The 21,256-nt window shown below is 43.0% G+C and overlaps 1 protein-coding gene across 3 annotated transcripts in view; it reads left to right on the top strand.

Moving 5' to 3' along the window:
• Positions 1–21,256, top strand: part of Arid5b (AT-rich interaction domain 5B) — a 183,429-nt gene that overhangs the window by 134,509 nt on the left and 27,664 nt on the right. For 2 of the 3 annotated variants that reach the window (XM_021173683.3, XM_029482611.2), the window contains 3 exons: positions 7,920–8,032; positions 14,005–14,209; positions 16,252–16,304. In XM_021173683.3, coding sequence (XP_021029342.1) covers positions 7,920–8,032; positions 14,005–14,209; positions 16,252–16,304 — 371 coding nt within the window. Of the gene's footprint in view, positions 1–6,257; positions 6,542–7,919; positions 8,033–14,004; positions 14,210–16,251; positions 16,305–21,256 lie in introns of those variants that run through there. The other variant, XM_021173684.3, reaches the window with a different exon arrangement.

The raw sequence follows: 21,256 nt of genomic DNA, 5'->3' as shown, positions 1-21,256 counted from the left end.
CAGAGGGAGGATGTGAGACCACTGCCTGGATTTCAAATGCCTTTCCTGTTTCCAAAACCTTCTTTCTAAAGGGTCTATCCTCTAACCACCCAGAATCTCTTCCTAGCTCTATACCCAGGTAGATCTCAAGGCTTCTCTGGCTTCCTGTAAAGATGGTCAGGAGCTTCCACCATCTCTCTCTTCTTCGACCGTGTCCTGTGAGCATCCTTCTATAGAGTACCCTTAGGGACTGGAGAGTCCACACTATGAATCTAAATCATTTTGGAATTGTATTTGATCATTTCTGTCTCCCAGGGAAACAAGGCTAGAAATCAGCTTATTTCTTATGATAAGCCCTGACTACAGAGAAGGCTTGCTTGTTTTTAATGCAGGAGTACACTGGAGTCACATGCTCTCAAACCAATTAGCAATACAGATGAGCTTGGTGGGGGAAGGGCCAGAGGGAAATAATCTGTGTTTTTAAGTGTTTCCGAGAAATAAAGACCTCAGGGCAGAGAAAGAGAGAGAGAGAGAGAGAGAGAGAGAGACAGACAGACAGACAGACAGACAGACAGACAGAGATAGACAGACAGAGACAGGGAGGGAGGGAGAGAGAGAGAGAGAGAGAGAGAGAGAGAGAGAGAGAGAGAGAGAGTATCAGGAAAGAGCCACACATATTGCATGCCTGTGAATTTACTAATCCATTGATCAGAGGCATTAACAATGCCCCAGCATTCAGGAGTGTGAACCAGGAGTGAGTAAGACGGGCATGTTTTGGATGAGATCGCAAGGGTGTTTATTTACATGGTTTGTTGAGCAGTCAGTGAAGTCCACGGCTGTTTGGGATTTGAGCTGCCCATTCCACCTAGTTAGAGGGAGCATGGTCATATACTCTCATTAGTGACGGGTAGTAATCTGAGTGACTTTTTGACATAGCCAAAGTGATCTGGGTCGCATAATACCATCTTCTTATTTATTTATTTATTTATTTATTTATTTATCAACCTCTTTCTAACAAAAGAACTGCTCATCCTTTGGGAAAGCAGAAGAGCATGGATCCTGTGAGGAACCTGTGGTTCAGTGGAAATGCTAAATTGTAGTGAGTGGTACCAGCAACAGCAGAAATGGGGCTTGGGCTATAGCACCTAGTAACTCATAGCCCAGTTCTCCAGGAGTCCAGTAATGCTTAGTGTGACCACGTGACAATTCATCCTGGGTATGTGACTTGCGGTTGGTCACCGAGATATGATATTTAAAAGCAATAGCTTTTAAATCTGGCCCTAGAATCTGGGTCCTTGTCTCTGGGTTCCTCTTTCTAATACTTTTATTTGAGTGAATAGATTTTAAGAGGAATTGTCAGCGCAATTACCAAGTCCTTGCAAATGTTGTGTGGCTGTATCTACTGCTCATTGGCCATCAATTACTGTTGGAGTGCTTCCAGAAGACCAAGTTGGACCTGTCAGTGGCCCTGGGCTCTCACACATCGGGCAATACATGTGCCTCTCCAGTGTTTTCTGTTGGGTAGGGAGGACTGGTTATAGAAAGACAGAATAAAAATAAACTCAGAGTCTTAACTTATGTGGGAATCATGTTTTGTGAATTCACAGAAAGTTTCAGCCACGTAAATACATACTGGCTACAAACATGTCGTCCCGCACTGACACTGGGTTTTGAAAATCTCAGGGAATCATTTATGAATTCTTATGTTAAAATGTTGGCTTGGTGCAAAGCCACCAAAAGGGCTAAGAGCTTTTAGGCTTTTTTTTTTTTTTTTTTGGATTTTTTTGGGGTTGTTTTTTTTTTTACCCCCAAGTATTTAAAAACTGGAATTCTGTAAGAGATTATCTGCAAAATGCCTTTCTTTTATTACGCCCATAAATTTTAGGAGTGGCTTTGATCAAGCCTTCTGCCATTCTCAATTTGTAAATCTTTGACTCATACATTAATAACTAAAAACACTCATCCTATTCTTGCTAGACGGAAAGAGGAAGTTTCTAAATAGTCAAAAGGGAAACATTGAAAATAGAACGTGGTAAATGATAACTAAATTAGGGTAGATTTCTTTTTTCTCTCTTTCTCCCCCCCACCCCAAGAAAGAGCAATACTCCATGTTGAAACATGCCAGGGTATTTTAAGATTATTGTCTATAAAGAAAAATTCCCAGAACTTCACTGTCCTCAGAGGAAAGGCATTACAGAAATGTAACCTATCACCGGGAACAAGGGGTTTGCTTTCTGGCTCATATTTAAAATACACAGTTTGAAAAGTCAATGACTTAATGCTCCCCTCACCTCCTGTACACATACACACACACACACACACACACACACACACACACACACACACACACACAGTCAACTCTTAGGAAGATGATGTTTGTTTGTTTTTTCCATTTCTCTATTTCCAGGCGCTCCCAGCAAGTAAGACCCTTTATGTTGTCAGTAGACACAAAGAACTTCTCTAATGCATATGTAGCGTGGTCGGCAGGGAGAAGAGACCTCTCCAAAATGGGAAGAACGGGTTGTTTGCTTGCTGATGAGTCAATCCAGCTTTTAGAGCTGTTTGTCTTTGTAGGATTTCCAAGATCATAAACGGTATTAAAAATAAATAAATAAAAATGATGACCATGACAGGAAGAGCCCAGCGGATGTGTGTGTGTGTGTAAGCAACATTTAAGCCAAAAGCCTGAGCCTTGCCAGTAATTAGTTACATTTCCTTTGTTGTATTATTATTTCTAGACTCTGGACTGAGTTTCCCACACCTGAGCTACCTGACTAACTTGTCTAAACCCATAGCTAAGTGGATACATACAAACCCCTACTTGTTTTTATTTGTTTGTTTGAGTAAACAGTCCCTTTAAGAAAAAAAGAGAAACAGCAAACTGTGGCCGCTCTGCTGTCGAGAAGATAGACTGTATTCACTGATAAGAAAATGGTAACAATAGAAAGCAATGGTCTAAGTAGGCATTAGATATCAGGGTATCCTGAACATGGAAGTATAGCATGCTTCTTAGGGAGTGAATGTCTACGAATATAGCAGCTGCTTTGCAAACGTGAGCATGTGTTGGTTGGCAGAGGAAGATGGACAAATGGACAACTGAAGAGAAAAAGGTTTTGTTTTCGTTGCAACCAGAGAAATTTCTCACTCATCAGCCAATAGCTTCCTCTGTAAAGGGGTCTCCGGCATAAAGCTTTGACCAAGTTTAACTATCCTTAAGGCATTGAACAGAAGAAGTCCCAACCTGAAGGGGAGCCCTGCTCGGGTGGGTCCAGAGGAGGCTGTGTGCATGCTAGGCTCACAGAAGCACGTGATATTTGCGGGTGTTTTGGTTTGGTGGAAGCTCATTGTGGACTGCCAGAGGGGTGGATTTGTGTACTCATCAAGAAGTTATGTGACTCGGGGTGGGGGTGGGGTGGCTACTCAGGAAGACCCTGGCTAAAGCACAATTGCCCAGGCAGCAATCCCATTGGCGATAATCAGTTTTGTGGTCTGAGACAGTCTCAGTTTGCTGATCTGTAGAATGGGGAGGATAATAACAGTGCTGACCACCTGAGTTTGCTGTGAGCTTTAGTGGAGTTATTATTGGAAGACAGAGCCCTGGCTGGCACTTAAGACATTCCCGGGAAGGATGAAACACTATTTTCTTCCGAGTGCAAAGCGGGATCACTGAGGGACCAGAGAGACAGCGGGTCTATGGTTAAGAGGTCTTGCTGTTCTACCAGAGAAGCACCCATGTGTAGGTGTGCGAGGGAGCACAAGTGCCCTCAGAGACCAGGAGATGGCATCAGATGCCCTTGAGCTAGAGTTAGGGTTAGGCCTTTGGGAATGGGTGTTGAGGACTGGACTTAGGTCCTCTATAAGAACAGTATGTACTCTTTAACTGTTGAGATGTCTTTCCAGCATCAAAATAAAATATAGAAGGAAGAGGAGGAGTACATATGTAAGGAGGACTTACATATGTACTCACACACTGAATTCTGAGGACCCAGGACTACACTGGCTTGTGAGTTATGTGTACAAGTGAAAGTAGCCAAAATTAGAATAGCTTTACAAAGTCACTTGATTTTTGTGGGGTTTTGTTTGTTCATTTGTTTTGTCTTCTTAATTGTCTTTATTTTATCATTTTTAATTTTTTTTCTCCTATTTGAAAGTAGATTCTCTTCCCGTGCAGTATCTTGATGTTGGTGTCCTCTCCCTCTCTTCCTCCCCGTTCCTCCCTACTTTGCCTCCTGTCCGGATCCACACTCCCTTTCCGTCTCTCCTTAGAAAAGAACGGGCTTCTAGGAGATAACAACCGAAAGTGAGATAATAAAATACAATACGGGGAAGCAAAAAAGCTATCATATTGAAGTGGGACATGGCAAATGAGAGAAGGAAAGGAGCCCCAGGAGCATGCACAAGAGTGAGAGACCCACTCCTCCTCACAGTCAGGGACCCATAAACATACTAAGCTAATAGCTATAATATATAGTCAGAGGACCTAGTGCCGACACATGTGGGCCCTGCGCTTGCTGCTTCAGTCTGTGTGAGCTCATTTCTATGCTGCTTAGTTGATTCACAGGGCCATGTTCTCCTGGTCCCTTCTGACTCCCATTTTACCTATGCTTCCAAGGGATTCCCTGAACTCTGAGGGGGCAGGGTCTGATGGTGACCTCTAATGTAGTCTCCATGTGTGTGATGTCTGGCTGTGGTCGCTGCTTCTGGCCTGAGGAAGCCTCTCTGATGACAGAGCTGTCACTGGTGAGAGTAGACCTTGGGCCCGAGAGATCACTCTTCCCTCAAGCAGGAGCCAGCTGGATTTGGATTTGACGCTTGCTTTCCAGGAGGAAATAAGTATAGTATTCAGGATGGCTGGAAGGTGAGGGGATGTTTCTCTTATGAGAGAATGAACTTCAAAGTCCTACTCTACCCAGACCACTCCAACATGGAGCATTCACTTTCTAATCACTGGTATAGAGAAAGCTTTGTTTCTCTACCCTGGAGGAAAGTAGGTATAACTCATACTTGTTATCTCCCCCCCACCCCCACCCCCATCCCCAGTCACAAAGCTCCACTGAGGGTCTTAGGAAATAGGAAGGTTTCTTGTTGCATTATGGGGTTTCGGTCACCAGTTCTTCATGGTCACCGCCCCTAGCACACTGACGGTTCGTGACTGATACGGGGTACAAAGCTGTGGTGAAGGCGAAGGTTTGACAGTAGTCAGGAAGCCAAAGCTTCTATCTCTTGTTCCCCTGTTACCTCCAGCTTCTAGTTTAGGTCACCAAAGCATCGGAGGTAAGGTACAAAGGTTCCCAACGGTGACACATGTGTCACGTGATCCAAGTTGGCAGCCTCCACTTTCTTACAAGGATGTGATGAGTTCTGTGGGTATGTGTGTTTCCATTAGTCACATTCTTTCATTCAGCAAATTCCGGGTGACACAATGCTACCTCCCTAATATTATGCAAATGAGAGTCGAAGCCAACGGCCCCACCCTCAAAGATGGTCCATTCAGGTGTAACAATGCTGTACCCAGCCTTCTGGACAAAGACTACAAAGACTATGCTGGGTGGGGTGGGGGGCTGGGGGGAGGGGGATCCTAGTTGGAAGTAAAAGTAGGGTTTGCATTTGCATGGTCTTGGCCAATTAAGAACCAAAGACTCCATATTTAGAGTTTGTGTGATCAGTATGCGTGGTCTCCTCTGTTTTAACCTTGGTAGTTCTCAGTATCTTCTGGGTATCTGGGTTCTGAACACAGCCCCAAAGATGAGGAAATCAACCCAGTTTCAGGGTGGTTCTCGCAGGTTCTCAGAACTTTTGCTTTGCTATTTAAAACTCAGCGTTCGTTCAGTGCAAGGCTCTGTCTTTAGACAGGGCCTTTGGGCTTTGACAGCTTCTCTGGAAATAAACGCCTTTTAGGTTTTAAGTGCTTTTCAAAAATGTGAGGAGGGAAAAGATGGCTTTGACAAGTCTCAGAACAGAGGCCATATTGTTCCGTTTCGGCTGATGGGTCTCTCAGAGCTCCTCTCTCAAGTCCTGTCTGCTTCTGCCTGCTCACTGCAGAGCTGTTATTTTGATAAGGGGACTTGAGAGTAAGTCCTACCCCTAGCTCATTAAAGCCTGAGCACTTGGGTCATTATGAAAAAGCTTCCGAGCTACACAAAGTCCTTTAAACAAAACAGTCCACACCCTGGCTCCAGGCTGTGGACTGTAGCAAGTTCTCGGAACTGGGCTCTGAGCTCCCACCAAAGAGCCAGAGGTCAGGAGCCACCAAACAGGCTAGGCGCAGTCAGCAAGCCCGAGCCAGGGAGGAGGAGAGTGCAGAGTCTTCTCTGCCAGTCTGGCAGCTCAATCTAAGTGCTCAGAGCCCATCCCACACACCCGTGCTAGTCACTGCAGTGTGTTTACATGAGTAATGGAGCCGGGGGAGGAGACATGCGAGCAGCGCTAAGCCTCCTCGCAGCTAGGAAGCCGATATCCACACCAAGACCAGACTCCCAGGGATGCGGCTGGGGAACCGTCCCCTGCCGGAGCTTTGCTGAGCACAGGCATCGGTCAGGCAGATGTTTGGCGACTGGAATGGGTAACGTCTGTTTTCTCTTCGCTTGATTTTGCTTGTGACTTTACGTTAGGAAAATTCCAGGCAGGTTTTTTGGAGTGGACTTTGAGACCAGTGGTTTTTGAGACTGGAATGAGAACGGCAGTTCGGGAAGGGGAGCCTGAGCCTTCAGCTTCATTAACAGCTTCATTAACCCACACTCCCTACTTTGGAAAGAAAGTGTTGCCTTAGCTGAGTTTCACTCCTTACCGCAGCAGAAAAACAAACTAGTAGGAAGTCGTGTGTATGTAAATTGAGTCCAACCTAAAATGTCCTAAAGGCACCAGCGGCTAACCCTGTGTGTCCAGAGGTAAATAATAATTAAGAGGCTCCCTGATGTTCAGAGGTGAGTTTTTTTTCCCCAGTAACTGTCCCTCTAAGTAATAAACATATAGGTGCTTTGAGAGCTCTGGAGGGCTTGTTCCGGGGCAGACGTGTGTGTGTGGGGGGGGCTGGGGTGTGGGGAGGCATTTATCTGGAGTTGGTTAAGGGAAGGAAGCTCAATGAGTTGGTTGGTTTTAGATTTTTTTTTTTTTCTGGGACTTGCATGACTGATGAAGTTGAATGAGAAAGCTGGTAGGAGAGCAGTCAGGACACCCCATAAACAACCCAAGATCACTATCACCTGTGTCGTTTGTAATTATGGCTTTAATAACACACACACACACACACACACACACAATCAACCTCCACAGGAGTCAGGCTAACCCCAGTGTAAGCTTTGGAATGTATTTTAAATAACCCTCCAGATCTTCATAAAAATATACTGAGGAGGAAAAAAGGAACATGCTGACTCAACGTCTTGGCCAGATTTGCTGAGATGTGAGACATGCTGGCCAGAGTAATATTCAGAAAGCGCGTGCAGTGGCAGCTTGTTACTGCGAGCCTTTCTCACTCATCCGGGACTGTGATTTGAGATAACACTGCTGTCTTGAAACGCTTCCTAAGAGTGATGTTTTCAGATGTTGCTTTACTATGATGACATCATAGGCTGGCTGGTCCTTTGGGTTTCTAAAACCAAGAAACCAAACAAACAGGAGGAGTGATCTCCAAGTCTGACCAGGGGTACTTCTATTCTGACAGCAGTGATGCGGGGAGGGAGGGAGGGAGGGAGGGTACATGAGTGGGAGGGCAGGAAGAGGATTTGTGTTGTCCTTATCATCCTCATCTTATTTATATTAATCAGACTTGGGAAAGCTGATACTTTAAGAGCAGAGTACAGAAAGTCTCTCACCTACCAAGATCCCTTCAGAGACAGAAGTATCCAATAAGAGTTCATGGCTGACCTGTATTTCAGCTGTCGGAGCTGAACACTGTATAGTAAGGCTTTTGGGTCTGACAATGATTTTCCATTTGTTTTCAGCGCCAAATCTTAAAGGCAGACCGCGCAAAAAGAAAACATGTCCCCAGAGAAGAGATTCCTTCAGTGGCTCAAAAGACCCCAACAATAACTGTGACGGTAAAGTTATCAGCAAGGTAAGGTGGGTCGTCCACTGGGACTCCTCCTGATTGATTGATTGATTGATTGATTGATTGATTGATGCTTCTGTGGAGTTCTCCCTTTGGCCTTAATGATATCTGATGTCTTGGTGACCATGTTCAATTCAGAATTTGCTTTTGGCTTTTGCACTTCTGCACACTTCCCTAGTGGCGGGGAGTGGGGGGTGGGGGACTGGGATCTGCTAGGAGGGCCAGCATTTTGATTAGTCAACAGAAAGACTTCTCACCTCCCAGTTTGGCTTGTTCAGTAAAGGACGTGATTAAGTACTCACGTCACTTGGGTTGAGATCTTATACCAGATGACACAATGACATAGTTTACTCTGCTCCGGATCAAAAATAGACCAGCTGAACCGTCCTCTCTCTGAGTGGACACATCTAAATATGCTTCAAAGATTAACTGGAGATGAAATTAGAAGTGGCTAGAATTAATCCTTTTTGGTCATGGTTTTGTTTTGTTTTGTTTTTCTCCCAAAGTCACCTCTGATTCATATTAGAGATACATGGAAAAGAATATGCATGCAAATAAAAGTGTATGAGGGTTTTTGAAGATCTCTCCGGATGCAGAAAGAAAGCATTTACTTGGCCCATTTTGAATGAGCCTTCTTTGAAATCTTTGCAGTGTGTGCACTGGAAGTATTTAGTGAAGTGTCACTTCATATTTTTAGACTTGTCTTTTTTGACTTCTGTGAGCCTGGGTCACAGTCCCACATTCCAGCTCTTGGATGTTGGTGTCTGGTGTTTGCTTCTAAGGCCAAAGACAGCTCTAATCCATCCAGATCAGATTCAAAGATCAGATTGGGATTGAGAAAACATGTCCAGATGTAAGCGCTAAAGCTCTGAATGTTGGGGGGGGGGGGGCATGCTGATTATTGATGAAGATTCTGACATAGGAAAAAGGATGGCTTGAACTTATAGAGCCGGCCTGCTGGTGCTTGGACTGGGTTCTCTCTCCCCTTCCCAGTGTGAACCCAGTGAACCATGAGTTTTTACATTCTGGCAAATCTTATCTTCAAGTGTGACTCTTAACCACAAAGATCTGAAGGCTCTTTTGTTAGAAATTTGTCATGCTCCCAAGATTTCAAAGGGTTTTTGTTTTGTTTTGTTTTTTTAATTTTAAAATCAATCTACAGAAGTGTGGTTGGTTTTGGTTTGTTTGTTTGTTTTCCCCACTTTGCTGGCTAAATGCAAACCCAGCCTTCTCTGGCAGGCTTAGCCTCTGTTCACTTAACTCTGTGCAAGCAAACTCACATGGATACCGTGAAAGACATTTTCTCATGAGTTGAGCAACTTAGCCCTGGAACCACTACCCAGGGCCTTGGTTTCTATGGCCTTGAGTGAAGAAGGCAGCAGGGATTCTTCTTTCCCTCAAGTGCATCATGAGAGTCCCACAAGGCAACATGGACGGAGTTAAGGTTTTACAATGGCAACGCTCAACAGAGAAAGCAGAGCCCATGCTGTGTTTCTTCCAGAATATTCCAAATCTGAGGCTGCCGGGATGAAGTGCCAATCGATCCTTGTTATTTGGAATTACTACTAATGTGTGGGATTTACAAAACTCAATCTAGGTCTCAGAGACCAGAAGAAACCAACGGCTACTGAATACATGGACTGCTTTCGGTGTGCACTGACTTACTCTTTTTAATGAGGGATGACAGCCTGACAGCCAAGCCTGGGGTTCTCTTCACCCCTCTTTTCACTAAAACTGCCACTGAAAATGGTCACCATGGGACACACCCCCTTCCAGTGTTCCTGTGCTGTGGTCAGCTCCTGGGAACTGGTCGGACGTCTTAGCTTTTGGAGCCTTGGATTACAGTCTTGCCTCAAGTATTTTCTAATGGGTCTGGAGAAATCCTCTAACTGGAAAAGATGAATTTTAAAGCATGGCGAGTGTATCTGTTGGCATGTGTCTGGAAAATCCTGCAGGAGGAACAAACCACGCTTGGGACCAGGAGAGCCACTTAAAAAGACACTTGGTTCTTAAAGTGGTCTTTTGCCACAAAATGTTGTGGTAAAGATGTGACCATCTGCTTATTTTGGGAATTTGAACCAGGGTTTTATGTGCCGGTGAGCCACTTGGCTCTCAGACCTATGTGTGTTCTCAGAGTGCCTCAGACAGACCATTTCTAACCGTGGATCAATGCCAGCCTCCTGCAGCTCCACACAGCAAACCTTCCAGAAGAGGTGAACGGGGTTTTCTGTGGTCATGACATCACCTTCGAAAGTTTGCAGGCTCTCAGTGTTAACAGGACAGCATCTTTGGAGCATACAGTTTTCTCTGGAGAGAGAATTCTGTGACTTTCTGAAGACAGCACATGAGAAGGAAAAGTACCCAGCCCTAGGAAGGGATTGTGAATAAGATCAGTTCTAATCCCTTTACTTGATAAGGCTATTTACAGCAGCAGGTCCATAGCAGAGGCTTGGTCAACTCTCTTAGAGGAAAGATCTTTAGTGATCGAAAGTAAATGATAGTGTGTGTGTATGTGTGTGTGTGTGTGTGTGTGTGTGTACGCAGCACAAATGCATGCATGTGCACATGCATGTGTGTTAAGCATTTTTTAAAGATTAGACATGTAACAGGTGGTTTCTATGTTGAAAGGAGCATAGAAAGGCAAAGTATGCTATGCTGGGTGTCCTCTTATCCTCACATCCTTGTGTGGTAAGAGTGTTGCAATGGTGATGCTTGCATTAGTTTTCAGTACCATTCATCTCATTCGACCCTCCAAACTGGGAGTGATCATTCTTGCTTTACCAAGAAGCTGAGGGTTTCATCTCAAGTTGTTGACCATGTCTGGATTAGAAGTACAGCCTGTTTGTTTCTGGTTCAGCCCGCTGGCTTGCCCTGCTGATGGAGAGCGTGGTTATAACTCAGTTGTGTAGATGAATGTGATTAGTGTCAAACAGGTATGCAGCTTCATTGAGAACATCATTGTGTCTCTAATTAGCATGCTGTCAGTCACTCTGAAAATCCCAGTGCTCTTGGTGAGTTCAGCAGGTGTGTATGGCTCAGGTCAGGAACCTAACTGCCACCATTAAAAGGTCATACTCTCTCAAGGCCACCGTGAGCACTAGATGCTATTTCCATTTTAATACTTGAATTACAATAATTTAGTAGACTAAAATACTGGGAATGTTTTTTGAGTAAATTGGGCGACACACACACACACAATAACTTGACTGAGTCTTACGGGGAACAGAAAGCTCCCTTGTACTGAGAAACATATCAAGCTAACCTGAGATGCAAGCCACCACCCACTTGTTACCATCTTGCTGAGCATCCTTCCTCCTCTTAGAGGATCCCCTGGGATGCAGGATGGAGTTCAGCAGGTGGCAGCATGGTCTTACTTGAAGCCTTTGTCATTAACAGAGAGGGTTAGCTACTTCAGCCCCTGCTTCCACCCCAAAGGTTTTCTTTCCATTTCCAGGATTTCTCTTCTTCAAGCAGAGGGTGGCACATCTGTCTATCTGCAAACCTCATAGTCCCCTAATGGAAATGGCTCTGTCCTAATAACAGTGATAGTCAGCATGTTATCACTGCAAACTTAAGCCTCAGCCTGTTTTATACACAGCGTTTAACCTTTCTTTCCTGAACACAGTTGAGGCTTGAAAGCAGTTAGACCTGGGCTCCAGACTTAGGTGTTGTGAATGAGATAGTTCACATGCACTGCATCAAGATCTCCAGCCTCAGTGAGCTTCAGTCTTCTTCTCCTATAACATGGGTCTAGTTAGCCACCTTTTGTAGTTCCTGTGGATGGCCTAGCGAAGGTGAAGCATATAAGGTTGCATCATTCATTGAAGGCAATCACGGGTATAGGGTTCTTTCTCTTCATTGGCTGGGTACCCAGTAGAAGCAAAGAAGCCCTTTAGATTTGTCAACCACCTGGTTTTGGTTTTTGTGTGACTTGATAAATCATATTTCTCAGTCAGTAGAAGATGCTGTAATGCCTGTATTACATATACCTATGACCAACCGCATTTCTCAGCCATAGATGTTGTCATGCCTGCAAATAAGATGTGCCTTTTACTTGAAACTTTGTTTTGACTACCGGCTTTCAGTTTTTATTAAGTTCACCTTACACACTTAAACACATTTATTCCTTCTGCTTGTGCCTCAGTTTCTACATTCTTCAGACAATAATGACCTACCTCATGACAGGCGTGCACATAAAATTTAGGGAGATAGCCCAGGTGTTTAAAATGCTTGTCCTGTAAGCATGAAGACCTCAGTTCAATCTAGAGAATACATGTTTACAAAGCTGACGTGGTTGTACATGCTTATAACCCCAGTGCTGGGTAGGTGGAGAGAGACAAGCAGTTCCTTGGACTTTGCTGGCAAGCCTGCTGATGTAACCTAGTCTGCAAGGTTGGCCAATGAGAGACTGAAACAACCTGTCAGTGAGCTCTACAACAGCACTTGGGTACCAATGTAAACCAACAAGGCGATACAGATGAAAACTAGGATGCTTAGATGATTGCTGATGCCAATTAACTATGGCGTGCCTAAGTTCAGGCCCATCAACCTAGTCCTCGGTAGTGAATATTGATGATGGTGTAAAATGTCACAGGATGTCTTTCTTCCTGTGACGTCACAGAGTGCAAACTTTTGAGGACATTGACAGTAAAAAAAAAATGTTATGTGGAAAAATGTCTTTACCCTACTTCCTCAGCCCCTTAGAAATTACGAATCATCTCTGGTGACCCCACTGAGGTGCCCAGACAGTGTTATTCTTGTGAGACCAGTCTGAAAAAATTAAAGCAGTGTGCTTGTTTGAGAGAATGAGCAGTAACAAATCCCTCTTAGAGGGGATGTGTTTCCCCCTTCAATAAATAAACAGAAACCTTTCCATGTGCTTAGAGCTCAGAAGGATCTGTGGAGGCTGAAAAATTGGAAAGAGAGAACGGTGTAGAATCTGTGGGACATTTTTATTCCCAACGTTTCCCGGCCCTTACCCTCTTCCTGCCCGATGTCAGCCAGGAGATGTAAAGAATATTGGAATGTACACACTCCCTGTGGGTGCATTTGAACTCCAAGGCTGACCCTTTGTGCTTCCCCCTTTTACAATTAAAATAACTCAGCAACTTAGCGTTATATTTAACAACCATCAAAGGCCGCTGTACAACATGGGAACATTAGGTTAGCCAAACACCAAAGCCTGCCTGTGGGGTAGAAGGAAGAACCATGAAGTATCTGCCTCCCTTTATGTCCTAGTTGGGGGTTGGGGGGGTGGGGGGAAAGAGGGTTCCATTTGTTCTATTTGAGGTTTTAACTGTTCTCTACTCTTTCTTTTCTGGCAAGGAAACATGTCCTATCCCATTCTAAGCTGATGGAAAAGCCATCAAGTCCTCATCAGAAAATCTGCTTTTTTAGTACACTGCTCAGTGTTGTGTGCAGCCATCAACCCCAGATGACACATGACAATGACCCAGCATGGAGAGCTCCTCCAGGTGTCTAGAAAGAGAAAGAGGATAAATGCACACAAAGAAATAAAGCTCTCTCTTTTATATAAAACATACAGTATTGGGCTATTGTTATGGAAGCAAGGTTTAATCAAGGACCTTAATGGTGGTGCCCTTTGGGGAAATGAAATGTATCAAGAGGAAAGTTGGTCTTCTTACCAGATATTAACACTATTTTGTTCTGGTTTGACATGAATGTACTGTGAAGAAGACAAAGGATACTGGCACAACCTGGCCAACTGTGGCCCTCTGGACACCTGTTTGTCAATAAAGCTTTATTGACATTCATGTCACACCCTTGCTAGACTTGAGTACTTGCATCAAGTCCACAGAGCACAAAAGCCTGCTGTGTGCTCTTTTATAGAGCTTTGTTTCCATTGTCTAGAAGCATCCTTACTCAAGGGTGCCTTCTGTGGAAAGTGTCACTTAGATATGTCTTTTCAAGCCTTCTGAGACTTGATTTGCTATACTGTTATTATTACTTTTTTCCAGGTGAAAGGAGAGGCCAGGTCAGCCTTGACCAAGCCGAAGAATAACCACAATAACTGTAAAAAAACCTCAAATGAAGAAAAGCCAAAGCTGTCTATTGGCGAAGAATGCAGGGCAGATGAACAAGCCTTCTTAGTGGCCCTGTATAAATACATGAAAGAAAGAAAAACGCCCATCGAGCGAATTCCCTACTTGGGTTTCAAACAGAGTAAGTATCCTTGTTTTTGTTTCTGAAATATCAGAATTGCTCAGATTCTTTGAAATTGCAAGGCATCGGGCGGGGGTTAGGGAGGGGGGAGTGGAAAAAATGTTGGTTTTTTTTTTTTTTTCTTTTCTTTTCTTTTCTACTAGTGATTATGTTGAAACCCTAATCTAGGCAGGGTGTTTTCTGTTTATAGTAGATCCACAAATTGTCCAAGCCAAGAATTTTCTCCCTGCCTCTTTCCGCTGCATTGTTGCCTTCTGGGACAATTGCAGAGATATTTATAGGCAGAAGTCCGAGGACTGGGAGTGGAAATAGATGTGCTGAAAGCTTCTTGTTTTCTGTTTTGTCAATCTGGAGTGTCTGCAACTCCTTTCTTATGAGATAATGATAATGATGATGGTGTCGTCTTATCAGGCACAGATGTTGCCTGTTCAGAGACAACTTCTAAAAGAAAGATGTTTAAAAGTAGACCAAACAGCCATAAAGGGGGGGAAAAATCCCTTTAGTTTTAAACCTGTTGTTTTCTTAAAGTCTGAATTCAGAGCAAATATGAAATAAAAAGTTGAAGAGAAATCCCAGTTTGTAGCAACTTTGAGCTGGCTGTGCGTCTAGGTGTCTTCATGCATAGACAAGGAAACTCATAGCTTGTGCAAAATTCCATTGTAAATGAAAAAGAAAACCCAGATCTTGCCCCCCGCACCCCCGAGTTCACAGCCAAGTATATTTTGCTGTCTGGATTTCCTGGTGCACAAAGCTATGGGCCCCTCTGGCTTGAAATAGTATTTTCTCCAAATGCATCTCCCTAGATTAAAGCCATGTGTCATTCTGATGAAGAGAGTCAAACCTGTATGTTTTACATAACAATTTACATAGCTAATAGCAGCTGGCACTGATTACAAGAGATCACTCGAAGCCATTATAAACTTATATAACGGCACATGATTACAATGTTTGTCTGAAAACTGGCTGCTGGAAATAGAAGTAAAATCAATGTTCTGTGAAGAGCTCTGTCCCGTTATCAGTGTTTCCGAAGAGAACAAGTCCAAGGCAGGGCTCTTTTAGCCTTGACACAGTACAAGGTTCACTATGGCTTCACAAGCCTTTTGTGTCAAAGAGTCTTTTGACATTTTAATTTCCCATTTGGTTCAAATCCTGCACCAAAGGATTACTTGAAGTCCAATATTCTCACATTCCAAGGTATCTGGTACAAAACGAACAACCAAAAATATCTCAATACGAGTTTGAGCCAAGCTTGTTTGGCAGCATTACCACGCAAACCCTATACTCTGGATTTTTTTTTTTTTTTAAAGTTACAATGTTTCCTAACATCACGCAGCTATCCAGGCCCAGTTGGGGAGTTAAGTGTGCTTATGACTCCATTCTCTGTGAATGACTATCTCCCCTTACTGTGTGACTCAAGTCAGGCATGTGATCTGTCTGTTTTCTACTCTCACATGCCAGCCACATGTTGGCAAAAATACAGCCATGATCCTTTAATATGGCCTTGTTATCAAACAGTCTAAGAAGGTAATCCTAGAGTAAAGTGACTGTTTACTGATCACAGAGAAATCTTATCTGGAGGAAGTGTGACTGTCCTATCAAGGCCTTCTCTTAGAGAACTCAGAGAACTGAGCAAGCCCCACACCCCTGTTCTGAATTCCCACACATTCCTCAAGGTTCTTCCAACATCTTCTCTTCCTTTGCAGATGATAAGACAGACACAACTATGCTGTTTGTCCTTAAAGTCCAACAGGCACTCTAGTGTTGCAACTCTCTCTCAAGAAAGACTTTTAAGGGTTAAACATAGTAGATCCTATAATGTTGAACTCTCCTCAAGTGAATTATTTCCTAGAAATTTAGCTCTCTGGGGTGCAGACGATTGTGTTTTTGTTGTTGTTATTCTTGTTGATAGAGGTGATTGGGTTTTTTGTTATTTTTTTTTCTTTCTCTTTCTCATTGAAAAACAAAACAAAATGTTTGAATTGACATTTCTTGGAAGTGTGTTAATGCAATGCTTATCTAAATACTTATTGTCCCTCTAACAGTTAACCTTTGGACTATGTTTCAAGCTGCTCAAAAACTGGGAGGATATGAAACAGTAAGTGTTTAAGCAACTTAAATGAAATAATTTCACAATCTAACTCCCCCCCACCCCCCATCCCTTCTATCTCTGGCCAAAATGGAGGAAAACTGAAAAGCAAGCATGCCATCATTGGCTGCCTTTCCCAATGGCTCTTACACTTTGGGGGGTTTATTGGACCAGTTTTGGAAATGGTCCCAATTAGTTCCAGGTTTGGCAAAACTGTAAACTTGTCGTAAAACACTACAAGTGGAAAACATATGTAACTCTCCCCTGTCAGGGAAATTAGTTGGGTCTGTAATTTTTTCCCATGTTGAGAAAGGTCTACGATTGTCCGACAAGCCAAGATTGCATAAAAGAAATCTCCCTTGGCAACCTACCTGACATCTGTTCATGTCTAATATGGGAAATGTATTAAAGGCTTTCAGAAGTCATCAGGATTGGCCATTAAGGAATAGAATAGAGCACAGCCTCCTCTCATTCTAGGGCAAAGAAGCTTTATTAGACAGGGGTCACTGCTACATAAACAGGAAGTTATCAAATTTATTCAGAACAGGCTCTGACATTCTTTATCAGCTAATTCTAACTGACAGGAGTGAGTTATTTTTAGCCCACGGGAAAATTTGATGGCCATGGATTTTTACAGCATGTATTTCTGAGCCAATAAAATATCAGAGGGACAAACGGAGATTAAGATCTTGAAATACTGAGGGGGGGGGCGGAGAGGGAAAGAGCTGCATTAATGTAGCACAGAGAGAGACGCCATCTGTAATAAAATGAATTGACATAGGAAGATGGCGTCACTGGGAGTGTTTTTCTCTCCCACACGATAATCTGATTAAGTTGTATGGTTCCTCTGGCAATTGAGTGGGAAATTATTTCTTTTCTTCCTTTAAGAAGTAATCTGAGAGACCTCTGTACTATAGTAAAATGAAAGCAACAGACACAAAGTCAAGAAAATTATATTTATCTTACCCCAACCCCCACAAAACCAGTGGTCCTTGCCATATAACATATATTGTTCCAGAAACTAATAGAATGTTTTGATGTAGGAGTCTGGGCACAGGAAACCATAGACAGTGCTATTTGAGTCAGATAATCTGATTATTTACCATCGAGGTACCTGCTAGTAATTCTGACTAAAAAAGTGTTTGACGTGCATATGTGAACTTATAAACTGCTTGATAGATGGGAGCATATGTGTTTATACAGAAACCTAGTGCATGAACACATGTAAAAATATTCGTTTCATGGATGCAAGTTTATTTGAGAGGTTTGTTTTATAAAAGTACCCTGTGCAAAAATAAATAATTTTTTTTTAAACTTGGCTAAATCTGTTGATGGACTAGGATATGGACTCCCTGCCTCAGCTCATGGTTCTGCAAAACCCTGAGCTAATTATAGGTCTCTTCTCTGGGAAAAGATGGAAACTTAGTGTCCTGAGCTCAGTAGTCAGCCTCTCAGCCTCCACTCGTAAGCTGATCTTACCGTGTGAAGAACATGAGGCTTTACTTCGGTGAGCTGTGACCACAGCTGGTTACACGATATTTGCAAAGCATTATGAAATGTCATTTTCCAACTCTGGTGCTTCATGCCATGAACTGATAGGAGGAGTCCAACAGATTTCACAGAATCTGTGTTTCCTACCTTCACATCTGTGTCTTTACAAGACACCAAGTTGGTGTGGAACAAACAGAAGAAACTTCTGATAAATTTGGGAGCACATTTGCAGCACTTTTGGACTAATAGAATTGATTGTTGAATGACTGCATGACCATAAGTCAGCAGATTACATGACCATATATTTACAGGCCATCATATGCATATGAGACATATGTTAGACACCATGGGAGAAAGGAAAGATTTGGGTTAGCCATCCTGATCTTTAAGGGACTTAATTTAAAGAGAATCAGTCATTAAATTATGGGTGAAAAAATTTAAAAGACCATTGCCCTGTAGAAACAAAGAGCTTTCCCCAGTAGAATTGAAGGAAGGAGTCTTCAAGGCTCAGAGTTACTGATGTGACCTGCAGGATAGGTGCTTTGGACTAAAGATGCCCTGAGATGACCTTCAGATGCAGGTGAGGGGTTAAGTCCAGATACAAATTCTCATGGCTTTCTTAGGGAGAACATGTTTCCAACATGGAGGTAGGGTAAACTTGAGTACATTGAGGTCAGGCAATGTAGAGTGACCAGTGCCTGGGACAAGAGGCTCAGTAGAGAGTTCTTGATAGGTAAAGGCAAGAAAACAAGTCCAGGAGAGATGGATGCTGAGCTCAGGAACTGTTCAGTAGGCTGAGGAAGGAAGCTAGTATAAAAGATGTCACCCCATTTAAGAGTGAGTTTCTCTTACTGTGAAAAGGTACCTTTTCCAGGAGCAATCTGTACCAATGACAGATGGGTAAGGAAGAGTGGGGACTCGTCTTGTGTTTGTTCTCAATTGCCTTCAGCTCAAATCCTTATGCCCAAGTAGCGTGTGTGGGAGATGCCTATTCTGGGGGATATATGAAGGACCCAATGGGTATCTTCCCCCATCTACTTACAAATAGAATTTTAAAAGAAATCCCCCTCCCTTCCTCTCTCCCTAGCTTTATGCTTCCAGCTTCCTGTAGCTCTGTTGGCACCTAACTTTGTTTCTACTATCTACACCTAAGCTTTTGGTTCTGCTAGGTACACAATGCATTTTTTCTTCTTAGAGTATTTTGACTGGTAAATCTTAGATGTTTCAGTGAGGATTTAGTTTTGCAGCCTAGAACATCCTCGAATATCAGTTTTCCCTTGGCTCAAGAACAGCACAGTGTTTCTGGTATTTTCATGCTATGAAAAGTTCCTGTAAATCTGGATGTAGCTCACAGCTATTTCCATTTTCAGTAAAGGGGACTGTAGCACCTTGACAGATTAATTTTTTTTTCATGACTTGACCTTGGCATGGAAAAGAATCCCTGTTCTGTTAGTTTATGTCCTTCGTCATACAAACACGGAAACATAAGCAAAGTTTCTAAGACCATGGCGATCTTCAGGTTGTAGCTTGATGGTAATCCCCATCGTATCTTTCAGATTTTAGCTTGCTGGCATTCCCCACCGTGGTATTCTTCATATTCTTGCATGCTGGAAATCCCCAATATGCTATCTCTGCCTCTGTAGTAGTATAGGTGAGAGGGGAGACACTCATCAATTACTGTCTCTTGTGCCTTCCATTCCTGGCAGTTTCGCATATAGCTAGGATATTTTCTTCATATTAGCAGTGATGTTGAGAGGAAAGAATCTATTCACCTTGCTTTGTTGACATCATCTTTCAGCCCATACATACCAGGTCTAGCATTGTCCCAAACGGAACTTGTCTTCAATTATGTTCTCTATCAAAATCACATATCAAAGACTGGAAATGTGTCCTTGAGTTAGTTTTTGTTGTTTGCATCATGGCTTGTGAATTCCTAGTACTGTAGTACTGAGATACATCCCCAGCCCTTTCACGTTATTACCCCATATACCTGTCAGAGTCCTAATGTTTCCTAGTAACCAACCAATTACAACGTGAGATAATGTCTTCTTCTTGAGGGAAAAAAATGTAAGAATTTAGGAGAAAGGTTTAAATGGATAGATGATGTAAATACTAGGTATGTAAATATTAGGTAATATAAATACTCAGGACCAGTCCAAAACGCAAGCTTCAAATTTATAGACATGTTACTGTAGGTCTGTCCAAAGCCAGCTCTCTGGAGTTCTCTCTGGCTATGAACAAGAACATCTTAATTGGCTTGTTTTTGTTTGTGGTTATAAACTATTCCAAACCTTCTGGTTTGAATTGTGGATTATGGATTGTTTCATTTTGGTTCTTCGTGATCTTCCAATTTAAATTTAAAAGAGAGAGAAAGAGACAGAGAGAGATAGAGAGAGAAGCAGAAGTTTCATTTTAAGTCTGGAATGTTGACTGACCACTGAGCCCCTTCTGCCTTTACTGGAAATACAGCAAGTGTCTCTCCACTTTGAGGTTTAGAGATCATAAATGTATCTAACAAATTTGAGTCCCTAAAACACTGCATCTTGAGTGTTTTATATTGGCTGCTAGTAATGGCTCGCTCTTTGCAGACTTCCAGCTAGACATTCCTCTACCCAGTCTTTTCTTTCCAATCCAGAAAAGGATAATACTTTGCCCCTGAGCTAGGGTCCTTCCTGAGCATCTAAGGAAACAGTAACTGCCAGAGGAGTCTCTGAAGCACAAGGGGGCATGTCAGCTATAGTTTATTATGATAATTTCACTTCCTTGACCACCTGATAGAAAGCCCCAGGCAATATTCTGAGAGAAAGTGATATTAGCAGAGTGGGTGTCGAGAGAAACTTATCAAGACACAGAAGTTGGTGCTCCAGCAGCATAGTGCTCCCCCAGCCACTTCTAGTCTCACCAATGAGGCAACGCCATGATGTGTTCATCTGGGAGAAGTCACTTGGCTTCCTGCCGGATTATGCTCTGACATCAGACTCTGGCTCTGACATCAATTTGAAGACATCCTCTCTGACTCTATCCCTAGCATTTCTGGACATACAAAGTGTTTGGCTTACTTCAGAATGGTCCAGGCCAAAGATGATGTCATGTAGTTTTGAACGGCTTCAGTTCCTGGAGTACTACCAGGAATAAAAAAGTCATCTTCCTTGAATTCAGCCCTCAAGGTGTCCAGACCAAGCTCTCTGTTTCCCAGGCATCCTGAGCCACGCTAGGCACAAGCACATACATCCTTTGACTTTGTGTTGAGTTCCCATTCTCAATCCACTGGAAAAACTCAAGTCCACAGAAGCCCCTGGTTCCATCAGCTTCACTGCTTCACTAGACCCCCAGATACCAGCATGATTTCATCCTTGTAACCTAAAGAGTAGAGAAATTAAAGGCCCCCAAGGCTTTAAAGTGGCTGTCCTGAAATTGCACACATATACATGGGTGTCTTCAGGTGCCCTGCTCCTTATTTTCAAAGAGAA

Source organism: Mus caroli, unplaced genomic scaffold (assembly GCF_978045245.1).
Source record: "Mus caroli unplaced genomic scaffold, Mus_caroli_1 scaffold_9, whole genome shotgun sequence".
Lineage (NCBI taxonomy): Eukaryota > Metazoa > Chordata > Mammalia > Rodentia > Muridae > Mus > Mus caroli.
The sequence above is the reverse complement of the archived record's forward strand: the minus strand, read 5'-3'. Positions and strand labels throughout refer to the sequence as shown.